At 31.7% G+C, this 27,793-nt stretch overlaps 1 protein-coding gene across 8 annotated transcripts; it reads left to right on the top strand.

Annotated features, from left to right (window-relative positions):
• Positions 1 to 25,968, top strand: LOC114332544 (zinc finger protein 239-like). Of its 8 annotated transcripts, XM_050643479.1 has the most exons (7): positions 1 to 207; positions 309 to 437; positions 2,614 to 2,736; positions 10,737 to 10,856; positions 14,848 to 14,955; positions 24,068 to 24,544; positions 25,049 to 25,898. In XM_050643479.1, the coding sequence occupies exons 1-7, from the start codon at positions 195 to 197 to the stop codon at positions 25,081 to 25,083; spliced, it is 1,005 nt and encodes a 334-aa protein (XP_050499436.1). In that variant the 5' UTR covers positions 1 to 194; the 3' UTR covers positions 25,084 to 25,898. The 8 variants fall into 8 exon arrangements, with proteins under 8 accessions (XP_050499436.1, XP_050499430.1, XP_050499435.1 ...); XM_050643473.1 differs by having other exon boundaries at positions 24,068 to 25,947; XM_050643478.1 differs by lacking the exons at positions 14,848 to 14,955; positions 24,068 to 24,544; positions 25,049 to 25,898 and adding exons at positions 11,957 to 12,587; positions 13,008 to 13,776.
• The last annotated feature ends 1,825 nt before the right edge of the window (positions 25,969 to 27,793 follow it).

Here is a 27,793-nt window from a genome sequence, read left to right as displayed (position 1 = left end):
TAAGAAGTGTAAAGTGAAATTATTAGAATATAAAAAATTTAAAATACACCTCCAATAACTACAAATATTTAACCTTTTTACACTTCGAAAATATCCTAATATTAATATAAATACAAGTTCCTATAATTTGATTATAGTAATCCTTATAATATAATAAGATATTTTCATGCCTTTCAATTTTTTAACAGTGGCAAATGGCATCCGAGTGTGAGTATAATATGCAATAATTACATAAAATTTAAGCAAATTTAAGTTTCTGCATGTGTACAGATCTGGGACATTGTTTTGAATAATGCTTATTTTTATAGCTATGTTGGTAAAAGCTGAAATTAAGGATGAGTTTGAAGATGAGTCAAGCTCAAGATATTGTATAAAAAGTCAGCCATTCACCTCCCATGATCTGGGAGACTTGAGGATTGAACCAGAAACTATCTCAAGTAAGACAAGTAATACTTGCAAGCTTGTTCAATTTTAAGGCATCTTTGGTCAGGTTAGCCTTGCAAACAATAAATTGTAACCATTCAAATGTCCTTTTACAATACTCTTTATTACAAGGTTTCGCTTATAAAGAAGTACATTAGGTGGCCCATGAAATTCCTCTATAACAGCGCATTTTTGGTTATAATGAGGGAAAATGAGATCACCTGTTTTTGTATGCACAGCTGCCTGTATACAAAAATGCCTAGAATCTGCCTGTATCAAGGCCAGTGATGTAATAAACTCCACCGCCTGTCAACTTCTACCTGTGTATCCACCTACTCTTTTTGAAAAGCGCCATTGAAACAATATTTAGCATCTTATATTGCTCGGAATGGCTTCACTATAGGAAGTTAATGTTTTAGAAAACTACATATTTATATGTATGCACAATATTATTGTTGTCTAATATAACAAAATCGTCTTATAACAAGGTAATTAGTCTGCAATTTCGTTTCTCGTTATAGAGGAAGTCTACTGTATTTGTCAATAAAATGTTTCTGGGCCAAAGATGGGTTTCAATTGAACAAGCGAACAAGCCTCGTAATTAGCAGGGTTGTTTTGTTTTAAACATTTTGTTTTAAACAACTGTTAACATGTTTAAAACACTTAAATTAAACAAGCGTTTTTTTTTTCATTTTTTTTTGTGAATAATACATAAATATGAAAAAAGTCTTATACATATTATTATACAGACTTTGTAACAAATATATTTTTATTTATTAATAATGGGAACCCAACAAAAATTGGAAAACTCAAAACATTTTGCATACAAGAGTTAATAATTTTCTCAAATTGTTTTAGTCTCATAGTAATCTTGTAATCTAAGTCACCAATTTTATCAGCCACGTGATCACTTATAGAATTAAGCTCTTTAAAAATTGAAACCAACTTAGCAGCTTTGACATTGCCTAGCCGGTTACATAGTTTGGAATTGACTAAAGCGTATGATGAGAAGAGATTTTTTTATGTTGTATGATGACCAAAGAATGCCACCATGCCAATGATTGTACATTAGATGTTTAGAAAATATATATGGATTAAAGGGTATACACTTTGCCTGGTAATTAATAATAATTGGCAATGCTTCTGGATGTGAAGTGAAGTTTCTACATATTCCGTACCAGTTTTTATTTGCTCTTGACTAAATTTACTTCCACTAAAGCGATGAGCAAGCAAACTTGTCAAGAAATGAGCCAGGATCAAAGCCATTTTCATAAGCTCCTTGACTTTATTCGTATCATTTACCAAAAATTCGCCATTTGCGTGTTCAGTCTTGAATGCTTCCAGAAGTTCTAACCATATCTCCGTAGCCTCTCCTTTAGTGCAAGTATTTGTATGGACTTTGTCCCTGCACTGCAATATACTTTAATTTTTATAAAAAATTGAGTTGTTTACATTTCAATGACTTAATGGCAACTGAATGCGAAATGAGTGATGTTTCTGAAAAAAGGGGTTTTTTCAGAAACATCACTCATTTCGCATTCAGTTGCCATTAAGTCATTGAAATGTAAACAACTCAATTTGGATCCCACATGTTGGGAAATTTCAATACATTACCTCAGGGCATTATCCTGGTTGCCATGTGATGTAGCCCCTTTAAGGGATTTTAATAAAAAAAAATATACCTTTTACAAAGGATTTTTTTCCAATTTTTTTAATACTTATTCTATTGTTTAGAGCAAATGTGAAATAATATTGGTCAGTTTTTCAACTAACTTTCTAAGCATTCCGATAAAGTATTCCAACGAACATCCTAATGCAATACAAGAGCAGAATCACCAATATTTGCAATTTTTTGACACTGTTCTTTATTCCTGGCACTTCTATATCGTGGGCAAGTAAGTTCATAATATGGGCTGAACAGTCATAAGTTATTATATGTATCTGTGCTGCCTAATTCCTCAAACAGATCCTTCTCATTGTAAGAAATATGATTTAAACAATGTTTTTTTCTACGTTTTATTTGTTTAAAACACGTAATTTAAAAACGAAGAATAAAACATGTTTAAAACAAAAAAAACCGTTTAAAACAAAAAAAAAACGTTTGTTTTGTATAAAATAAAAAAAACATGTTTTTTTTCAACCCTGGTAATTAGTAGTAAACAATATGGTGTAATTCCTATTTTTTATTAGCAGTAAAAGCTGAAGCTGAAATTAAGGACGAGTTTCTTGAAGATGACTCGAGGGATATAAAAAGTCAGCCATCGACATCCTTTTATCTGGGAGGCTCAGGGAATGAACCAGATTCTAAACCAGGTAAGACAAGTAATATTTGTGAGCTCTAACTGCAAAACTCACATTCTCCACTTTTTCAAATATGACTTTTTAATTCATTCCAGCTGTACCTACATGTTGAACTAAACTACATAATTAGTAATATAGGATTATAACCAAAACTAACAATATCCCATATAAAATCAAACAAAACATGGGTCATTTTCAAAACTCACATTGTCCTCCCTGCCGTCCAATCAAAAGCATGCATTTCGGTCATGTAACGCATGTGTTTAAAATATTGTGTGGTTTGATATTATACAAGCTGTGTAAAAATTATTTACCAGCAATTTTATTGCTGGAAACGAATCTTATGATTCCATATAATAATAATATAGGTATGCAAAGTCCACAGATACTGTGCTACTTTTTTTATAAACAAAATGGCGCCACCAAATCATGTTTTTTCAATTATTGCTCTATAACTCCAAAGATTTTAACTTTACACCAAAAAACCCAAATAAAATTCACTGTAATTAAATTCTGCATAGAGACATGTTTTTCCCGATTTACTTCGACAAAATTAATTTAGTATAACAAAACAAAAGCAACTTTGACGTTTAATGGTGAGTTAGTTAGAGGGCTCTACTCGAGTTACTTGGGAACAAAAAAAATGAAGAAAATTGCTCCATGGGAAGCTGAGAAAATGCATTTTTGTAACGTATACCAATTTTGAATTTGGACATTCCATTTTCTCCAACCTAGTTTTTATTATTAGTTTTTATTATTTTAATATTATGTTATGTTTTAAAGATATGAAAATTTGTGTGGAAAAAGAGTGCTGAAATAAAAAGGTGATGTTTTAAAAATTACCATCCTATTTTTTACATCTTCGCCGTACATGCTGGTGAACATTGACCGATTGTATCTCAAGAACCACTCATCGCAATTAAAAGTTTTTTCTTTTATAAGAAGCGTCCTGCTACGTTCTTTCCAATACCGTTTTCATAATTTAATTTAATTTGAATAATTGCCGAGATATTCTAATTATATTATATTAATTTAGTATAACAAAACAAAAGCAACTTTGACGTTTAATGGTGAGTTAGTTAGAGGGCTCTACTCGAGTTACTTGGGAACAAAAAAAATGAAGAAAATTGCTCCATGGGAAGCTGAGAAAATGCATTTTTGTAACGTATACCAATTTTGAATTTGGACATTCCATTTTCTCCAACCTAGTTTTTATTATTAGTTTTTATTATTTTAATATTATGTTATGTTTTAAAGATATGAAAATTTGTGTGGAAAAAGAGTGCTGAAATAAAAAGGTGATGTTTTAAAAATTACCATCCTATTTTTTACATCTTCGCCGTACATGCTGGTGAACATTGACCGATTGTATCTCAAGAACCACTCATCGCAATTAAAAGTTTTTTCTTTTATAAGAAGCGTCCTGCTACGTTCTTTCCAATACCGTTTTCATAATTTAATTTAATTTGAATAATTGCCGAGATATTCTATTTGTTTATAAACCAAAAAATTGTTTATAATTTTAAAATATTCCTGAGGCCGCTTAAATAGTCCAATTTCAATTCTGTAAAGTACATTAGATAGGTATAGTGCCTTTTTATACAAAAATCATAGTTATTCTTATGTATCATCATTATTATGGTTATTATAGTGACTGTAAATTTTTAATTAACAATTTAATTGTTGCTAAACTGTTCATTCAATTTCCATCGGCTTCTGGAAATATAATCTACACCATAAGGGCTTTTATGTTACCAAGTTATTTAATTATTGATAAATAAGTCCTTACCTAAAATTTTAGTTGAAAATTAAAGATTTTGTTGAAAGAACCTGTATTTTCCGAGGAAAATTTTCGTAGAAGTAAATCGGGAAAACATGTCTGCAAGTCTGCATGCAGAATTTAATTACAGTGAATTTTTATTTGAGCTTTTTTGGTGTAAAGTTATCTTTAGAGTTATAGAGCAATAACATATATTAAAATAGAAGTATATATTAAAATATTCATGTAGCAGTTGTGATGGATGGGAAGCACAAACTGCATTAATTCCATAAGATTAGCATACTTTGCCTGTTTTAATAATGTCTTTCTGGTTTCACATGGTAGATTATTTTGTACTATTTAAGGTTTTTCCAAACGATTCGGTTTCATGCTCAAATTTTCGAAAAGAAATTCAGTTCCTATACTGTTTTTGAAAAATAATGTATCAGTAACAATGCATTTCAAAACTAAGCCACTGCATGTCACGTATTTTCGGTACAGTATCTTTATAGAACTGCCGAAGCGTATCTAAATTAACAAAATCCTGATCTTTCATCCTAACCACAATAAATTTTGAACTGGTCTTGGCAATAGTCTCTTCCCAGTGTTTTGGTACAAACATTTCTCTTTCAGTTTTTCTTTTTTTATCTCAATAAGACCAAATTTTTGTCGCACTCATTAAATGAATGTCCAGTTACGAAAAATCTGTGATCTACAGTTTTAATTTCCGTTGTTGCAGTTATGTACAGCCAGAATTTTACAATAAATGTAACTAACTGGCGCAAAAATATAATTACTAAAATTATTAGACTGTTGTGTCTGAGATTAGCGAACCAACTATACCACTAATCTAACAAGTATTAATGAGTTGGCTGCTAAATGATATAACTAACAATTGTTTGGAGGCCAAGGGATATAAGCGTACTCATATCCAATGGCTGCCAAATGATAAACAAACTATTTTCAGGTTATAAGTGAAATACCCATAATAATTTCACTACTGGTTTTAAATTCACTTGTATCCTTTGTCCTCAACATTAAAATGGGTATTAACTATCTATTACTGTACTTATCTCCAACTTAACCAAAATTGCACTTATACCCCTTGGCTTTTAGACGCCTCATATAGAATCATAAGATTCGATTCCAGCAATAAAATTGCTGGTAAATAACTTTTCCTCCGATATTATCTCCGATAATCTGCCCAGACTATGGTTCATTTTTTAAATAGGAGGAGTAAACTTAACAGACATATTCACACCCAATAATGTCACTAGAAAAATAACCAGATCCATCTTCTTTTTTGGTTGATCATATCGTCCTTTGACGGTAATCCATAAATATTAGCTGCGTTCGCGGTATGGTGGTACGTGGTTATTTACTATACTGGAATGGGGTTGACTATCAGGAATACACTATATACTCATAACTCCTTTATTTGGTTAAACTAATACCATATAAATGTATTCAGTTGATAGGTGACATTATTCTGCTCTAACGGCAGCAACCTCCCAAACCTAACTAACTAATTCGACTGACCCACTAATCACTCAAATCTGACCGTGTTCCCATATTTATCAAATACTTCGTTATGTAAATATGTTTGTATATATTCTCGTTAGTGTGTCAAAATGAATAATCGACCTTGTTGATCTAAGCAAAACGTGGACTTTAACTAAGGTGTTCTACTTTGCAATTATTATAACAAATATGCGTTATGTTTATTGTTTTATAAATAAATATCTAACGAATACTTTAAGGTAATTTAAGGATTTCTAAAATATCTAAATAATGAGATAAATCCCATTATATCATCCCCCTTAGAAAAGAAAATTTTCTGAGCCATGTACCGTGCTTCCTTTTTCCTCCCCGAAGAGAAGAAAGTTTTCTTACTATCATCATCAACTGACTACGTTATATGTATAGATTTATACAAATTTTTACAAAAAAAAATATATAAACAAAATTTACAAATATATACAATTTATTTCACTAATTATCAAACATCGTCTATTCTTAGTTATTTCTTTCCTTATGACTCGCGAAAATCTGTAAGTACTCAGAAATTGTATTTTATACTTTACTTTGATTTCAGAGGTTTAAAAAAAATTACAACTCCTACATTTGAACTTACTTGTTAATTCTACTTCTTTACTAGACCTTTAAAACAAATATTTTGATGTTCTCCAATTTTTAATATTCTTCTATTAGAAATTATCTCTTTTTTTCTTCTTCTTCTTCTTGTCTGGTACTTCACAATAATTACATATTTCTTCATTTTGTTTATACTTAGTACTTTCTTCATAGTGTACTATTAAACAAAAATCTTCTTCTTCATATATTCGTATTATTTTATAATTCTTCATTTATATATATCATTTACTTCATAAATTCTTCATTTTCTAACCCCATGGGTAGTTTTTCGCAACTTTATACCCTTTAATTTGCTTCCGGTCCTTTTGCACGTCCTTAGTCGTGAGAAGGTTTGTTCCAAAAAGAAAAAATGGATAGTTGTGCGCTTACAAAAAACTTCTACATCTTGCATCCCTAAATTCCTGTCTGATCTGATATACTCAGTCTAGGTGAGATCCAGTTAGTTTCAAAACACGAAATGGGTATGCTAATATCTTCTAATTTTCATTTTGTACCTTTCTTTGACACGAGTTGGTTTTTATTGTCTAAATTGTCTTTAATTGTACTTTATTATAAAATATTTATACTAAAATTCGACCGATATTAAAAAAATTGAAATAAAAAAGTCGGTATCAAAAAAAAATTCAGCATTCAATTATGAAAAGAAAATCGAAAGAAGGTGTTAATAAAAATAGACCATATTCTGTTAAAAAACATCATGAAAATCTCCTGAAATATCATGAAAATCTCCTATAAACATAAAGAAAATTTCAGCTTGCAATTGCTGAGTAATTAATATTAAGTCTGGACGTCCATTAAAATATTTACGTTAAAACTACTAATGAGAAAAACCTACAATAGCTAAATAGTTAATCTAAATTTTTGTTACTAGCTAAATAGAAGTTCCGTTTCTTCACGCGAATAGTCACTTTTACGTCACAAAAATAATCTCTATTTCTTTAATTGAAATACAGCCTTTACATGACCTCATTCGAATAAAATAAGTATATCTATATTATACAAATTTAAAGTTGTTTTATATAATATACTAATAATTATGTTACTTGAAGCAATACAAAGTATTCTTCTTAAATAGTAATTTTTTCTGTAGGTACTGTAACTTTTTGTACTGTAGGTACAAAATTCTCTTCAATTCTATTTTTCCATATCTTTTGACATTAATCTTCTTCAAATTATCCTTAATACCTACTTGTCTTTCTCTAGGGTAACTTTTTACATCTTAATATTTAATCTTCTTTTGTCTTTTTCCTCAGATGGGTTTTTCTTTTCCTTTATAAACTCCGTTACTTCAACATATTTTTATAACTTGTTTTGTCTTTATTTTTCTTCTTATATCAGTTCATCATCATTTCTTAACTGGCTTTCTTTTCGTCACAAAATCATTGTATATAAATAATTCACTCTCTCACGAGGAAATTCGTTTACTCAATAAACATTCCATATGCCATTATGGTAGTAGTTGTGGTCTCTATCACGAGGACGAATTTTATTGGTCCTATGTACGTGGAATAATAATACTCTGTGTATAAAAAATGTATTTCTTTTCCATAGTCATTTTTAATTTTGATCGAATACTAATATGTTATATTTTTCAGGCTAATTTTATTTATCATAATATCTTTCTTCCTAAAAATTTGTCGCTTTAGCGAATTCCTATGTAGTTCATTCGTTTCAATTTTCAATGTCAAACACGTCATATCATCATAGTATTATACTCGAAGTACTTAGTTTAAAAATAGTATAATAGTAAACTGTTATCAACAAAATAACTTCCGTATGCAAAAATAGCATTTTCATCAAGTATAAATTACATCAAAATCAAAATAAACTTATTTACTATTTACCTACTCGTATGGTTAAAAATAATTCTTTTAATATATATTTCTTACGATATAATATAAGAATTGCTATGTTTCTATTAAAGTAAAACTATCGATTAAGATTAAGATTATCTATATATGAAATGTAATTACAAAAAAAATCTTCTGAATTATTTAATATGGGGAAATACTTCTAAAACTTAATAATATACGAAAAAATTTTACCTAATTTAATTATATTTAAGTGAAAATTAATAATTCTAGTTCTTCTTAAATGATTATATTTATATTTTATTAATAAAAAAACTATTCATATCTGTGAGACTGTATATGCAATTTAAAAAAAAATAGCTAAAAAGTTACTCACGATTAGGTACACATTTGTCCATTGTCCATTCCTTTCCATTTGTCCTCTTGACGTTTGGGCGTGACCCCATGTCTCCAAACCTTCGTCCATGTCGACGTCTACCATTTGGACTCCCTTATCGTTGGCCTCTCCAGCTCCATATAGTCCGTCCCATTCCATCTAACGATACCAATTAGTATGAGGATTGGTACTTTACCCCAAATTTTCTTCGTTTCCTCCAGTTTTTTGCCATCTTTCCTGTTTTCTGCTGCTTCAGAAGTCCTAGTTCGTCTCTCAAAAGGTCGCCATATGGTGGTACGTGGTTATTTACTATACTGGAATGGGGTTGACTATCAGGAATACACTATATACTCATAACTCCTTTATTTGGTTAAACTAATACCATATAAATGTATTAAGTTGATAGGTGACATTATTCTGCTCTAACGGCAGCAACCTCTCAAACCTAACTAACTAATTCGACTGACCCACTAATCACTCAAATCTGACCGTGTTCCCATATTTATCAAATACTTCGTTATGTAAATATGTTTGTATATATTCTCGTTAGTGTGTCAAAATGAATAATCGACCTTGTTGATCTAAGCAAAACGTGGACTTTAACTAAGGTGTTCTACTTTGCAATTATTATAACAAATATGCGTTATGTTTATTGTTTTATAAATAAATATCTAACGAATACTTTAAGGTAATTTAAGGATTTCTAAAATATCTAAATAATGAAATAAATCCCATTATATCGGGTACAGTGGACAAATTGTCGCCGACAATTTCTAACCTCACTTAATATAAATAATACCGTTAATAGATACATATACAAGGTATATTTACTTTCAATTAATATTAATAACTAATTATTAAATTATACTAGGTAAATATACCTTGTATATTTATCTATTATCGATATTATTTATATCATTTTAAAGTACGCATGCGTTTTGCTGCTAATTTCCGCCGACTAGCCGCCGACAGGCACCCGCGAACGTACTTATTAGGTGCGTTCGCATGTACAGTTGACAAATTGTCGCCGACAATTTCTAACCTCATTTAATATAAATAATATCGTTAAGAGATAAATAAACAAGGTATATTTACTTTTAATTAATATTAATAACTAATTATTAAATTATAATAGGTAAATATACCTTGTATATTTATCTATTAACGATATTATTTATATCATTTTAAAGTGCGCATGCGTTTTGCTGCTAATTTGTCGTTGACAGGCACCCGCGAACGCACTTATTATATTATACTAATACGTCGCTAACGAGTTCTAGAAACAACTGTTTTTTATATAAAAGTAGACTACCAATCTAAACATTAAAGGAATAACGCAGAAGACGCAAAAAATCGGCGATATATCTTAATTAACCTATTAATTTTAAATATCATTAGTGTCAAAATTTTATAAATGTCAAAATTTCATAATTTAATGGGGTAAGCTTGTTCGCGGTTGGACCAATTACAAGCAAGCATTACGGCGCGGTAAATTTGAATTAGTCCTATTAAAAAAATGAACATTAGTATGTATAAAGATACTTTATATGGGCCATTCCACGAACATACGCCTGTTTTGGATTACTTCGACAACGAATATTTCATTGTGCAACATAAGAAGTACGAAAGTAAATGGCGCTAATAATTATTCCAATAAACAACAATGTAATTTGCAATTTACTTTCGTTCTTTTTATTTTGCACAGTAAAATATTCGTTGTCGAAGTAATCCAAAACAGGCGTATGTTCGTGGAATAGGGTATACAAACTTTATTTATTATTTATGGAGCTTTTGCTTAATGTACGATGTATACAAACAGACAATATTTACTAAACAGACTCAAAAAATTTTTTTCTTTTGTTTACTTGTGAATTGGTATAAACAATGGGGTGAAATTCATGTTTTTTATTAGCAGTAAAAGCTGAAATTAAGGATGAGTTTTTTGAAGACGACACAAGATATATAGAGAGTCAGTTATCTACATCCCTGGATCTAGGAGAGCTGAAGAATGAAGCAGATGAGGATAACTCAGGTGAGATAAAAAATAAAAAATGTAGGAGGAACTTATTTTCATAGCTTTACTTGTTGGGTCATTTCTCTGTAGTATAATGTTTTCATTGATTGATTTTATGTCTCTTTAGGTTATGGGGTATAGTCGTGGTAACATATATTGTGGCAGGTTTTAAAGGTGGCGTCATTTGATACCTCTTAGTTAAATCAAGTTTTTAGTTATATAAGTGTTTTAGTTGGGAAGCAGGCCATTAGTAGAGTGTAGACTGTTGTTTTGCACTCAGATTAGAACAATTTTTTTGACTTGATATTATAGCAATAGGAGGGTTGCAAGGTGAAATAATAATAAAACTAACTAACTATAATAAACCTAACCTTGCAATAAATTATCAAATTGATAATACATAATGTGTCGCATTTAAGATGAAGACACGCATATATTTCAGCTATCAAAATATATACAGATTTGAAATTTTGCACAGTCATACAGTGTGATGGTTCACATTTTTTAAGATACTGAAATTTAAATTTTAAACTCGGCCTACTGTGAATCCGTAAACAGGGTGAATTTTCGATATTTTGCTTCGCGTTAGAGATATCGGAAAAGTTATTTGGAGAAGTTGTTCCAAATATTATTATAACCCCACATACCTTTCATGACTGAATTCACACTTCTAGTTTTTTTACTATTTTTGTAGTCAGGACCCTAAAATTGCATCTCGGCTGTCCTGAGATGCAACTTGGGACAGCCCGGTGCAGGTTTTAGTATCTTGATTGTTTTAGTATCTTGATTGACAGGTTTTAGTTATTAGATTTAGATTGTTTTAGTATCTTGATTGACAGGTTTTAGTATCTTGATGCTGAAAAAAACTAAAAGTGCGAATTGTGTTATGAAATTTGGTATGTGAGGTTATATTAATATTTGGAACAACTTCTCCAAATAAATATTTCCAATATCTCTAACGCGATGCAAAATATAGAAAATTCACACTGTTTGAGGATTCACAGTAGATCACGTTTAAAATTAAAATTTCAGTTGAGTGTCATAAAAAATGTGAACCATCAACCTGTATGACTACAAAATTGTAAATCTTTATTTATTTTTATTTTTTTTTATTTCAGACTTTCTCGATGAAAAGAACACATCAGAAATTATGAAAATAAAATCGGTACATTCATGTAATAAGGGACAACGCATGGGCCGGTCTGTTGAAGAAAAAACATTAAAACGTGAAATTTGTTTTAAGCAACTTGACCATAGAAGGTCCTTAAATAAACACAGGATAGCTCACACAGGAGAAAAACCTTATGGGTGCCAAATTTGTTTTAAGAGGTTTTCTCAAAAAAGTAATCTGAATACACATTCGAGATTGCACACTGGAGAAAATCTTTACAAGTGTGAAATTTGTTTTAAGCAGTTTAGTCGAGCAGAACATTTGAAAGATCATATAAAATGGCACACTGGTGAAAAACCTTACAAGTGTGAAATTTGTTTTAAGCAGTTTAGTCGAGCACAACATTTGAAAGACCATATAAAATGGCACATTGGTGAAAAACCTCATAAGTGTGAAATTTGTTTTAAGCAATTTAGTCAAGCAGGTAGTTTAAAAAGACATTTGAGAGTGCACACTGGAGAAAAGCCTTACAAGTGTGAAATTTGTTTTAAGCAATTTAGTCAAGATAAAGAATTGAAAGATCATTTGCGGATACACACTGGTGAAAAGCCTTACAAGTGTAAAATTTGTTTTAAGAGGTTTTCTCAAAAGAGTAATCTGAATAGACATTCGAGAGTGCATACTGGAGAAAATCTTTACAAGTGTGAAATTTGTTTTAAGCAGTTTAGTCGAGCAGAACATTTGAAAGATCATATAAAATGGCACACTGGTGAAAAACCTTACAAGTGTGAAATTTGTTTTAAGCAGTTTAGTCGAGCACAACATTTGAAAGACCATATAAAATGGCACACTGGTGAAAAACCTCATAAGTGCGAAATTTGTTTTAAGCAATTTAGTCAAGCAGGTAGTTTAAAAAGACATTTGAGAGTGCACACTGGAGAAAAGCCTTACAAGTGTGAAATTTGTTTTAAGCAATTTAGTCAAGATAAAGAATTGAAAGATCATTTACGGATACACACTGGTGAAAAGCCTTACAACTGTAAAATTTGTTTTAAGAGGTTTTCTCAAAAAAGTAATCTGAATACACATTCGAGATTGCACACTGGAGAATTACAAGTGTGAAATTTGTTTTAAGCAGTTTAGTCGAGCAGAACATTTGAAAGATCATATAAAATGGCACACTGGTGAAAAGCCTTACAAGTGTAAAATTTGTTTTAAGAGGTTTTCTCAAAAGAGTAATCTGAATAGACATTCGAGAGTGCATACTGGAGAAAAACTCCATAAGTGCCAAATTTGTTTTAAGCAGCTTACCCACGCACACAATTTAAAAGTACATATGCAAACGCACAATGGAGAAAAACCTCACAAGTGTGAAATTTGTTTTAAGAGGTTTTCTCAAAAAATTCATCTGAATGAACATTATTTGAGATCCCACACAAGAGAAAAACCTCATAAGTGCGAAATCTGTTTAAAGGAGTTTTCTCGAAAAGGTGATTTGAAAGCACATTTAATATTGCACACTGGAGAAAAACCTCACAAGTGTGAAATTTGTTTAAAGGAGTTTACTAGAGCATCGGGTTTGAAGAAACATATGCGACTGCACAATGAAGAAAATGTATTTTGTTATAAATAATGATTTTTGAGGTACATACAGTGTTTATATATTTTTTTTATTTTAAAATCCATGTTCATTTGTTGTGTTAATTTGTGTCAGTGATTATTTTTGTGTTACATATTTCAAAAAATGGAAGAAAGTAATAAAAAAAGAGAATTGTTAACTGTACGTCAAGAAAAACGTAGATATGTTGAGATAGTAATGTTGCTTTTTTAGCTTATAACAATAAAAATTTTATATCAAATGAATGTTATTTCCTTCCCAAAAAATTCATGAAAAGTTTTTCCAATTTGTTTTTACCTGATTTTTACACACAATGAAGAACAAGTGAAACTTATGACAATATAATAGGTATTTATAAATTACCATGCATTTTGTAAAAAGCATAAGTACCTATACACTGAGAAATCTAATTTATTTTTATGCTACTATGTGCATCATTGGGTTATAATCATATGAGAAGTATATTTTTTTAAATAAAAAAAGAAATTAACAACAGCTAATTAATCTTCGTCCTATGTGATATCTCTGTCGAGTCATATATGGCAGTGTCCGTGTTTAAAAGATATTTCTGCTTTATACATACGGCGAGCCATATGGCTTGGTTTTCGTTGTTTTAAGGTGAAGAGATGGTTGGGCTTACTAGCCCACTTCAGATTGAAACCCTTGATAAGAATATATTGCCGTTTTAAGAAATGTGTAGATATTGTAATATGTTTTTAAAGTCAGTCGAGTTTGTAACATTCTTCGGATAACATCCAAATAAAAACTTTGTTTTAAGCTACACTTGCGTATTTTTAATAGGGGTAATTTTCTGTAATCGAAAGTTATTTTCTATAATTTAATTTCGAACCTAGGGATTTTTGCGTAAAGTAACTCGTGGACATCCCAACGTAACAATCGCTATCATCAAAATCAAAGACACCGTTATTAAACATAGCCATTATTATTATAGACACAATAATATAATAGATTATTACTGCAAATCTTATCTAAGACTGAAAGTTTTGTAGAAAGAACAATACAATATATTATGTATAATGCAATAACCATGGTTGTTTTAGTCTGAAATTTTCTTGAAAATATTTAACTTAAAACCAGAAATTAATGTAAAACATGTCTAGTTAACACCGTTAATCCTTCGTTTTTGAGCGATTAAGATAATCTCTTATTAACAGATGGATAAGTGTAAACTTGCATTGAACAACGAACTATTAAGTTTAATTGAAGATTATGTTTAATCTGAAGATAAACACACCTATATATTTTGTTTTCTATTTCAGGCTTTCTCGACGAAAAGAACACATCAGCAAATATGAAAGCAATATCGGTACATTCATGTAATAAGGAACAACGTATGGGCCGGTCTGTTGAAGAAAAAACATTAAAAGGTGAAATTTGTTTTAAGCAACCTGACCATAGAAGGTCCTTAAACAAAAACATGATAGTTCACAAAGGAGAACAACCTTATGGGTGCGAAATTTGTTTTAAGCGGTTTTCCCGTAAAAATAATTTGAAAATACATTCGAGAGTGCACACTGGTGAAAAACCTTACAAGTGTGAAATTTGTTTTAAGCAGTTTAGTCGAGCACAGCATTTGAAAGATCATATAAAATGGCACACTGGTGAAAAACCTCATAAGTGCGAAATTTGTTTTAAACGATTTAGTCAAGCAAGTACTTTAAAAAAACATTTGAGAGTGCACACTGGAGAAAAGCCTTACAAGTGTGAAATTTGTTTTAAGCAATTTAGTCAAGATAAAGAATTGAAAGATCATTTACGGATACACACTGGTGAAAAGCCTTACAAGTGTGAAGTTTGTTTTAAGAGGTTTTCTCAAAAAAGTAATCTGAATAGACATTTGAGATTACACACTGGAGAAAATCCTTACAAGTGTGAAATTTGTTTGAAGAGGTTTTTTCAAAAAAGTAATCTGAATGAACATTTAAGATCCCACACAAGAGAAAAACCTCGTAAGTGCAAAATTTGCTTTAAGCAGTTTACTAGAGTAGCTAGTTTGAAGAAACATATGCGATTGCACGATGAAGAAAAACCTAACAGTGTGTAATTTGTTTATAGGCTATTGATTATATTCAAAATAAGATAGCTAAAAGGAACTACAACGTTAACGGGGTTTTATTATTCCATATGGTCAATGGACATCTATATATGAAAAAACCGCGGAGTGCTACCATTTAGTGCGTTTTTGAGAAATGGGTGAATTAGTCCTTGGGCAAAGGTTACATTAGGGTGAGTTCTATGCACTTTTGGTACAAACATATCTGGGTGGTTCGCCAAAATAAGCGGCATATTGTGTAACTCGCTTTTTTCTTAAGTCCTTTACATACTGTGTTTCAAATTGTGTTGCCAAAGTTAAGTTATACAATAGATGAATGTACGCCACTTAACATTAATTTAAAAAAAAAGTATTTTTACAAGCATTCTATGCAATTTTTATGTCAAAATATCAACTCCGAGGCTGTAACCCACCTTGGTTTTTGATCTGTTTTATAGTATTACACACTGAAAAGTTACAAAAGTGCAGATTATTTTATCAATAATTAATTAAAAACCCAATGTAACTTAAAACTGTCAAATTAATAATTTTCATTTTTAAAATTAAACCATAAAAATCTACTACTAAAAACTGTAACCAACTTGGTGCATCAACACCGAGGCCTCATGAGAATATATGAAAATTTTATTCCAAACTGCACTATATTGTATGGCAGGCAGCTTGACAAGAGAGGAACGCTTCAGTCTAACCCAAATTGTGGAAGAAAGTGGACGAACATAATATCGTTAAGCGATAGAAAATTTTTCAAGGTGTCTTAAGCTAAGCGTATGTTTTTATACAGTCAACATCGAAGCCTTCGTAAAAGCTTAATTTTGCTAATTTTTTACTATGATTTTTTTCTAAGTATACGCTATGAAGTTTTTTTGACACACGATGAATAAAGTAGAATTATTTTTAATATTTTGTAGAAAGTAGAATTAAAAATGTATGAAATCATCAACACCGAAGCAATCGACTCCGAAGCCCAGTCGTGCCTCGGAGTTGTTTAAAGTGTGCGAATGGTCATTCTTAAACTAAAAAAATACAATTTAAATTTAGTCTGATATAGGGAAAGGGTTACTGGGTAAGCTGTCAAGATGTTTCGGTCGGTTTGGTAATTATCTTCTTTTTATAGAAAATGGCTCGTATACACTGGAGTACGACGGAAAAATGAAGGCGAAAGCCCCCAAAATCGTTAAATAAAGATTTTATGAAAGAAAGTAATTTTTTATGCAGCTATGCTTATTTCTGTAAGAATATACCATTTTGGGTAGTCTTCTCTAATGTTGATAAAAGAGACATATGCTGTCCATGTAGGCACATTATGTGAAAACATGGAGCTCATGTGTGGAAGCGGATAACAAATAATTATGTTGACATGAAGACAATGGAGAAAAGACAGGAGAATGTGTAGAAAGGAAATGCCAAGATTGTGTTCAAAAGCAGATTAGATTTTTGAAGTTTAACGGAAAAGACACGGTTACATATTGGAAAGTTTTGTCAACACGAAGGCCGGTCTAAATCAACTCCGACGCAATTGATATTTTACCTATTTTTCATGTTTTTCTGTAGTACTTTATATCAAAATGGAAGTGTTTTGTATAGTTTTATTACATACCAGTTTTTATTTAATTGTTACGATCATAAATTTCAATTAACAGAGAATTACGTCAACACCGTGGACACTTGTCAACTCCGAAGTCACAACATTTCCGTTTTTCGGTAAATATTTAAAAATGATCTCTGCTGGTATCATGGGTAAGTTGAATAGCTCATTTTATAAAAAATATTTAAAAATGAACTAATTCTACACCATGTTTTGAATTAAATTTCTCTACCTCGAAATTGCCGTCTATTTTGGCGAATCACCCATCTACATAAAAATTGTTCCTGGTTAAATTTCCTATCTAAATATCACTTTTTAAAGTCAACGATACTTTTTTTACAAAAATATATTCAAAAGAAAAAGCACAAAGATACCCAAAAGAAAGAATTTTTTGTTTTTTGTTCCATAACTTTTGTCCACGAGGATATAGGTATAGAGATTGCTTTACCGAAAAATAACCTACATATTTCTTCTTTAAAATATTGTTTAGTAGAGGTAATTAGGATTTATAGTTTTCGAAATATGGTTTTTCAAAGTGCGCCACTCACAGCAATTTTGGGCAATTTTCCTTGTTATTTCGCAAATATTGTTCTGTAACTTTTTTCTACGTAACTTTAGATATATGCAATGGTACACGTAATAGGAATAGAAATCAATTACCTTTAAAATGTTCTACTGTATAACGTTGTACGACTTTTTTTAAAGAGATTATGGTTTTTCAAGGTTTTATACTTTTAATGATTTTTTATAATATAATATAAAAATAAAATAATATTATTGTATAATATATTATATACATAATATATTATATATATATATATTTAAAATTTCTCATTATAATTTTTTTTCTTCTACATTTAGGTATATATAATATAATAAAAAAGCTTATTTTGTTTGCTTTAAAATGGTGTATTACAAAAAATTCTAGGATTATTTTTGATTTTAGGATTATTTTTGAATTTCTCATTATAACTTTTTTTTTCTTGTACATGAATATACTATATATTGCTCAATAAAGAGGGCTTTCTTTTACAAAAATTACATAAACATTAGTCTTAGAAAACATCACTTTAGTTAAAATTATTTAAACGTTAACATTTAAAAAAAATTTCAAAATCAAAGTCCATCTCTTTGTTAGCATTAGCTTCAATATCTTCCTCTGACACCTCAGTTATCTTGAGTTCTCCAATTAGTACCCATGCACATGCACCCTTTGCAGAATATTGAACAACTAATTCCTATCTTCCTACAGCCGCAGTTTTTTGTACATCCTTCGGTACATTTACATGCTAGTTTTTCAAGCAAAGCTTGTGGTGCAGGAGCTTTGACAGTAAATATTGGAATTAATCCATATTTTGAAGTTTGTCCGGCCGAGTCAAGTGGGTCCAAAGTATTATTTATAAAAAATAAGATTCAATCATAACACAATCACATAAAAAAGTTATCCATAATGAGAAATTTAAAAAATAATCCTAAAATCAAAAATCGTTGCAAGTACTTATTACATTTTGAAAAAGCAAATCTTATTCAAAAATAATCCTAGAATTTTTTATAATACACCATTTTAAAGTAAACAGAATAATAGGTCTGGATCCCGCGTATGGAAAAAAAGTTGATTAATAGCAAGCTGAAAATTTGTTAATAGCTTAAGGGTCTCTAGTCGGACAAACTTTGATATATGGGAACACTGGAACAGGGGAAGTTTTAATTGTGGAACAGGTTAAAAATTTGCAACGGTCAGATCACGAAAACGTCACATGTATTTTGTCCGACAGAACTTCCAATTGATTTGTTTCCCTTTCATTAAACTCTCATGCAAAAATCAGACTGTTATTTATCACATGTCATAATTCCTGTCATTTGACATGTTCTACGTGTTCCACTCATTATAATGCCCATTTGGTGATAAATATCAGCCTGATTTTTGCATGAGAGTTTAATGAAAGGGTAACGAATCAATTAGAAGTTCTGTCGAACAAAATACATGTGACGTTTTCGGGGTCTTACCGTTCCAAATTTTTAACCTGTTCCAGTGTTCCCATATATCAAAGTTTGTCCGACTAGACACCCTTAAGATACAGTATAGCCCGAAATAAACAGTACTGAAACTGAAACATAGGTTTCTCTTTCTGCACGCTGTCATACCCAAATTAACTTGTATAGACCTGCCAATTAATTCTTAACAAGTTACAAGACCTGCCAAGTAATTCTTACTTGGCAGGTCTATACAGGTTAATTTAGGTATGACAGCGTACAGAAAGAGAAACCTATGTTTCAGTTTCAGTGCTATACTGTATTTACAAATTTTCATCTTGCTATTAATCAACTTTTTTTTCATACGCGGGATCCAGACCTATAAGCTTTCTTTTTTATTAAATAATATATACCTAAATATAGAAAAAAAAAGTTATAATGGGAAATTTAAAAAATAATCGTAAAAAATATAAAAACTCGTTAAAAGTATAAAATCTTGAAAAAGATAACCTCTTTAAAAGAAGTCGTACAACATTATACTGTAGAACATTTTAAAGGTAATTGATTTCTATTTACATGTACCACTGCATATGCCTAAAGTTACGTAGAAAAACGTTACAGAACAATGTTTGCGAAATAACAAGGAAAATTGCCCAAAATTGCTGTGAGTGGCGAACTTTGAAAAATCATATTTCGAAAACTGTAAATCCTAATTACCTCTACCAAACATCATTTTAAAGAGAAAATATGTAAGTTCTTTTCTGTGAAGAAATGTCTATACCTATATCCCGTGCGCAAAAGTTATGGGACAAAAAACAAAATTTCTTTCTTTTGGGTTTCTTTGTGCTTTTTCTTTTGAATATATTTTTGTAAAAAAAGTACCTTTGACTTTAAAAAGGGATATTTAGATAGGAAATTTAACCAGGAACAATTTTTATGTAGACTTGTTTGTACCAAAAGTGCATAGAACTCACCCTAATGTAACCTGTGCCCAGGGACTAATTCACCCATTTCTCAAAAACGCACCCCTTTAAATGGTAGCACTCCGCGGTTTTTTCATATAGAGATTCATTGACCATATGAAATAATAAAACCCCGTTAACGTTGTAGTTCCTTTCTATAAGTAGTACCTAATCAAGAGCCTATTAAGCGGTGGGCCAGAAAAGGTGAATTAAATAATCGTATGCAAATCCACATACAACAAAATCGTTACAAGCACTATAATAAGCACAAAATAATTGGTTCAGGGAAAATTATGTTATGCTGAGTAAACAAAACTTTGCGATACGCTGCGAAGAGAGATTAATCGTTGATGAATAGAATAGAATAGAAAAAAGCTTTATTCTCAGGATTCACACTACGCTTAACATAAAAGTAATATTAAAATACAATGATAATAACAGTGACATGTAGATTCAGATAAGAGCCCTCAGTCTCCCGGGAAGGCCAGTGGACCGGGAATGACATTTGAAAATCAGAAGTCCAACAGATATCGGGCAATGAACGTCGAAATTACGTGTTGCCGCTAATAGTAAAATTGAAAAGTCGAAGATACGATGCGTCGGTGACTGGGTCATGTTTTCCGTACCGCGTACATAATAAAAACACTTTTTAATTATTTACGTTGTTAGATCCATTAGAAATATCCTGTTTTCGTTATTCATTTTTGTGCAACCTTTTATACTAACTTAAAGCTGATTTAGATAAATAGAGGTTTTTAAATGAAGAGCAAGGGCGGATCCAGGGAGGGGGCCATGGCCCCCTCCGAGAATTTAGAATAATATAAATTTAAATATTTGCAGTTAAAATCTTTTTAATTTCATACCCATATATGTACAAAACAGGGGTAAATAGGTTTTATGGACTAGAATTGAAAAAAGAAGTAACGGAGAAGCTTCAAGAATGACTTGGGTTTTTTATAAATCAAAATGTTGATAATTTTACAGAGTGCCAATTGTTAGAACGATCTTGACAGCCATCAAAATCGTATAAATTTCCATATTCTATACACACAAAGAATAAAAAAGAAGTGAAGCGTTACTTGGGTCACTAGCACTTAGAACAAAGGAGTTGGTTGGTATTTTCGCACAGTCAAAAGGAATTGTTTTAAAAATATTGCGTTTCGTTTTTCTAATGAAAAATATGGTCACAATAACGGGATGACAGCCCAAAGCCTTGTCACGAAACCTTTAACATCTTTCGCCAAACTCATGAGCAAAGACGGAGTCATATAAACCCATGAAAAAACATCATACCACAAGGAGTGCGTTCAGGTTGAACTGGATTTTCTAAAAAGTTATCGCAACCCCCAAAAGTCAGTCAATAAACAGATAGACTCTCAGAGGTCTAAACAGAAACAAAAAATAAAGAAAGTGTCCAATATCAAACATTCATTATTCATATCCGATATTGAACAGTATATTTTTATCACCCCGTATATCACATGAGCTAATCTATTATGTTATAAATACTTTATCATTATCATTGTAAACTTTGAGCACTGACTACATTCGTTATTACTTATTTCGTCGGGCAGTACTTATTTCGTCGCGCAGTATGTCCAATATCAAACATTCATTGTTCATATCCGATATTTAACAGTATATTTTTATCACCCCATATATCACATGAGCCAATTTGTTATGGTATAATTACATGTACGGGTTTCTAATTTAGTTCACGAATTGTAAATTGTAAACAATAATTCGGGCAATTGCATTATTTAATTTGATGATCAAATATATTTCTTTGTTCTCAAATTTTTTTAAATATACTCAGCGTGTGGCTTGATACCAATACTAAGTGCCACCGCTGAGAAATAATACACATTTTAGAATCATTCTCAAGAATCACTTCAACCAGGCCAGAGGTGCCTTTAACTTCATTCATTACATTCAACATGTATCATAGAGTCTTCAACTAAAGCATGTACAAGTAACAAGTCAGTACTCAAAGTTCTCCCAAGGTAACAACCCTTATTGTCGGTCTTATAAATAAACTCTCGAATTGCTATTTGGTGTTTCCCTTATCTGAAGAAGAGCCTCCACTGAGCCCTAGGGTTTATACAGAAAGAATACGACCAATAGTAGGGTCTACAGTGTTCTTAGGTCGATAAAATATTCCTCTAAGAGACCTTCGTGATGATGGCCTTATGCTTCTGGACGAAGATGCTGGACCTAGGAATGAGGGGAATTGCTGTGGTACTAAGGCAAAACCCGATATGTCAAAAATTATCGATTTTTCGTTTTTAATGCCAATATGTACATTGAGCGATGAAGAATGTGATGACAAAACCCTACATGGCATCCAATTAATTGGTAGATAATAAAATTGTTTCCGATATGTCCACTATTACAACAACACCGCGAACTTTTAAACTCATCTGCTGCAAAGTCACGTTTTTTGACATATCGGGTTTTGCCTTAGCACCACAGTGTTAAGGTTTAAAATCGCATCAGAGGATAAGACTCTTAAATAACACTTATCCACAGCATCTTCCTGAGCAACATGCATTAGTAGCAGTAGTCAAAAAAAAATTAAATTTTAAATTCTGTAAACACATTTGTCTTTTTCTCTTTAAAAACAATAGATTTAAATAGCAGACATTTCAGATATTATAATCTCTATCATATCATTGTTTTGATCACCACCTACTGTTTAAGCATTTGAAAATCGACTACCTTTTCCTCAACTGTCACTGTCACGACAAGTAGTTCCTTACCAACTTTTGACACCTGGCAGACATCGTTGGCCCAAGATAGTTGAGAGGGTTCTCGTTTAGAGTATCACCATGTTCCTGAAGGTATTCTTGTAACATCAGCGTTTAGCCTTTCCAAATACTTAACACTATAATGTAGATTGATTTATAAGTACAACCATTGTTTGGTTCTGGGGCTAGTTAGCAAGTATATATGAGTAAGTAATCATAACCACATTTTTACTGCAAAATTTCAACCATCTTTTCAATTTTAATAGTGGGATTACTTATTCTATTTTAGATTCACTGATGATGGACTGATAGGTCCGAAAACGTTCTGAATGAACCTATTTTATTTAATCCATTGGGATTTTAAAATTTTAATAAATATACCTTTTAAATAGAAGTGGTTTTACTTCATGTTTAGATTTAATTAATAACATGTTGTGGTGAAGAAATAATTGAACATAATATTTGACGAAACGACTGACGTATCCCACGTGGAACAGCTTTCTCTAAATTTGGGATATATACACAATAACAACATTCGTGAAGACTGTCAAATTCATTGACGCTTATGAGAACCTAAAAATAATTAGTGAAAATCAAGAAAGAGGGAAAGAACAAGGCCTGGCAGGAGAAGCATTGGAAAAAATAGTATTAAATTTGTTGAAAGAACTGCACTTGGATCAGAAGAAATGTGTAGGAATCGGTACTATGGCAGGAAGGGTCAGTTTTAAGGCACTTCTCAAAGTGTGTGAAAAGTAACTTAAAACTCACCATTGTAACCCTAATTTTTTAAAATTACCCCCCGTACTTCTGGTACTCCTCCCTAAAAAAAGTTTATGGCCCCTCCCGAAAATCGGTCCAAGATCCGCCCTTGATAAAGAGACTTTTATTTACATTCTTACTTCAAAAGTACTTACATTTAATTAATAAAGATTATCGCTCTTCTTTCTGACAAATTTACAGCCCCGTTTCGTTACTCCGACAACGTAAATATGTTAATGACGCGGAAACGCGTCCAACCTGCACTCTGAAATTTTTCAGAAAGTAGTAGACTCACTCAAACGAAGCAGTTAAAAACATGTTTTAGAACTTTTGTAATCATCTTCCAAAAAGGACGATGTACTGTGGACTAATACCTATATATTTTGTTTTCTATTTCAGGCTTCCTTGACGAAAAGAACACATCAGAAAACATAAAAGCAATATCGGTACATTCATGTAATAAAGAACAACGTATGGGCCGGTCTGTTGAAGAAAAAACATTAAAAGGTGAAATTTGTTTTAAGCAACTTGACCATAGAAGGTCCTTAAACAAGCACAGGATAGGTCACACAGGGGAAAAATCTTATGGGTGCGAAATTTGTTTTAAGGGGTTTTCTCGTGAAATTTATTTGAAAAGACATTCGAGATTGCACACTGGAGAAAATCTTTACAAGTGTGAAATTTGTTTTAAGCAATTTTTTACTACAAGTCTGTTGAAAAGACATTTGATAACACATACTAGGGAAAAACTTCACAAGTGTGAAATTTGTTTTAAGCAGTTTTCTCAAAAAAGTGATTTGAAAAGACATTTGATAACACACACTGGAGAAAATCCTTACAAGTGTGAAATTTGTTTTAAGAGGTTTTCTCAAAAAGGTAATATGCATACACATTTGAAATTCCACAAAGGAGAAAAACCTCATAAGTGCGAAATTTGTTTTAAGCAGTTTAGTCTAGCACAAGAGTTGAAAACTCATATAAAAACGCACACTGGTGAAAAACCTTACAAGTGTGAAATTTGTTTTAAGACGTTTGTTCAGAAAAGTCATTTGAATACACATTGGAGATTGCACACTGGAGAAAATCCTTACAAGTGTGAAATTTGTTTTAAGAGGTTTTCTCAAAAAAGTAATCTGAATACACATGTGAAATCCCACACAGGAGAAAAACCTCATAAGTGTGAAATTTGTTTTAAGCAATTTTTTACTACAAGTCTGTTGAAAAGACATTTGATAACACATACTAGGGAAAAACTTCACAAGTGTGAAATTTGTTTTAAGCAGTTTTCTCAAAAAAGTGATTTGAAAAGACATTTGATAACACACACTGGAGAAAATCCTTACAAGTGTGAAATTTGTTTTAAGAAGTTTTCTCAAAAAGGTAATATGAATACACATTTGAAATTCCACAAATGAGAAAAACCTCATAAGTGCGAAATTTGTTTTAAGCAGTTTAGTCTAGCACACGAGTTGAAAACTCATATAAAAACGCACACTGGTGAAAAACCTTACAAGTGTGAAATTTGTTTTAAGACGTTTGTTCAGAAAAGTCATTTGAATACACATTGGAGATTGCACACTGGAGAAAATCCTTACAAGTGTGAAATTTGTTTTAAGAGGTTTTCTCAAAAAAGTAATCTGAATACACATGTGAAATCCCTCACAGGAGAAAAACCTCATAAGTGCGAAATTTGTTTTAAGCTGTTTTCTCAGAAAAGTCATTTGAAAAAACATTCGATATTGCACAATGGAGAAAAACCTCACAAGTGTGAAATTTGTTTTAAGCAGTTTACTAAAGCATCTGGTCTGAAAACACATATGCGATTGCACACTGAAGAAAAACCTAACAGTCTGTAATTTGTTAAGCAATTGGGCCAGAAAAGGTGAATTAATTAATCATATGCAAATTCATCTTCATCAATCAGCCCTTTGCATCCACTGCTGGATATAGGCCTCCCCTATTTCCTAAGAAGAAGAGAAATTTGTAAGAATATCTTATAGTTATATCTAGATATACGGTTTAATTTTATTGTGTTGGTGAAGTGCAGTGGCGACGCGTGACTTTTTCTAAAGTGTTACCAAAACCCCAGATGTAAAAAAATCTTATTTAAAAAAATATTTTGAACCTCCCAAATATAAGTTTTTGTTTTCAATCCTGTGGGATAAAATTAAACAAATCACTATTCCCAAATTATATGTATGTAATTATGTGTATGTAACAAGTATAACAATAAATAATAAACAAACTAAACATACACTCGCGATCATAAAATCCGGGTCACCCTGAAAATTCCAAGTTTCTTGAACATTTTTGACTCGGGTACAGTAATAACGTTTTTTTAGGCTAAGCTAATGTATTTTTTATTTGTCATCAATGTTTGTTTGAAAAAAAAAACGGTTTTTTATTGTTTTTATTGAAACAGCAGATAACAAAATAAAATTGTTGATAGTTCAGACAAACGAAAAAAAAAATAGAAAGTACAGAACGTGGTAGGATATCAGTGAAATTTCAATGTCTAATATCGTGTATTGCCTCCCCTTGCTCTAATAACCTCTTGCAGACGATGGGGCATACTCTCAATTTTACTCCAGATTAGATGTTTTGGTATGTTATTCCACTCTCTAACTAACAGATCCTTAATCTTCTGTGCGTTGTTACGAGAAGGTATATGGGTTTGAATACGTTTTTTCAAATCGTCCCAGATATGTTCGATAGGATTTATGTCCGGAGACCTAGCTGGCCAGGGTAACCTCGTAATTCCTACCTCGTCCAAGTATTGCATACTGATCCTGGCAACGTGCGGTCGCGCGTTGTCCTGCACAAAAACGGCATCTTCTCCAAGCCCCACCATGGCGGGCATAACATGCTCCTCCAGAATCTTCGTAATGTACCTTTGTGCAGTTAAAGACCCATTTTCGACAAAAGGTAACTCTTTGCGGAAGTCGGAAGCCACACCTCCCCAAGCCATAACCGAGCCACCACCAAATGGCATTCTTGGAGCAATGCAAGCTTGTGAAAATCGTTCGCCGGTTCTCCTCCTAACTCTTACAAGTCCATCGGATCCAGTTAGGCAGAAACGGGATTCATCTGAGAATAACAATGCTCCAATCGTTAATTCCCCAATGCGCGTATTGTCGAGCAAAAGCTACTCGTGCTACTCGATCCTCCCGGCGAAGTGGCGGTCCTATAGCCATTACCCGAGAAGATAGTCCAGAAGAGCGAAGTCTTCTCCTGACTGTTGCAACGCTAACGTTGCAATTTCGCACTTCCTGTAGACGATCTCGATGCATAACTGCAGTTGAGGTCCGGTTTCGTAAAGCTTGAAACACAAGGAAACGGCCATCTCGTGCCGTGGTCTTTGTTCTTGGTCCAGAGCCAGGCCGTCTGGTTAGCAAACCCGTCTCCTGAAATCGTTGAAGTACTCGTTGAACCGTAGAAAGGCTTACACCAACAGTTCTTGCGACTTGCCGTTGAGCGTGACCGTCTTCCACAAGTGCAACAATTCGTGCCGTTTCAACAACAGCCAAAGGCATTTTTGGCAAAAAATAAACAATAATAAACACTAATAATGACACTAATGAACAATTAAGACTGCAATAATAAACGGTGTTCGCTGCGTTTGACAGTTATAGATAACGTTCATTTAGACACGTTTTCACTTTTCCGCGAAATCGCCAATTTTGGAATTCTTTTTTACAAAGGAAATCGCTAAGCCGACAACAATTGTCAGAAACATGTATTAGTTTGTATTTGTGTTATTATTATTTACGATAAAGCTTGTTAAAAATGAAATATCGGTTATTTTTAAGGTGACCCGGATTTTATAATCGCGAGTGTATTATTCTACCATAAAATTAACATAAAAAAATGAACAAGTAGGAAAAAGAACATATTTTGAAAACTATTGTTTATATTTTAATTCTTCCATTTTCAATAATATCATTTTTTTCTTTAAAATAATATACAGGGTGTCCCAAAAGTAGTGGAACGGTCGAATATTTCGCGAACTAAACATCAGATCAAAAAATTGAAAAATACGTGTTCAATCATTTTCAAAAATCTATCCAATGACACCAAACACCAACCCCCACTACACCCCCTGGAGGTGGGGTGGAGGGTAACTTT

Source organism: Diabrotica virgifera, chromosome 2, assembly GCF_917563875.1.
Source record: "Diabrotica virgifera virgifera chromosome 2, PGI_DIABVI_V3a".
In the NCBI taxonomy this organism is placed as follows: domain Eukaryota; kingdom Metazoa; phylum Arthropoda; class Insecta; order Coleoptera; family Chrysomelidae; genus Diabrotica; species Diabrotica virgifera.
This window is presented reverse-complemented; position numbering and strand designations above follow the sequence as displayed.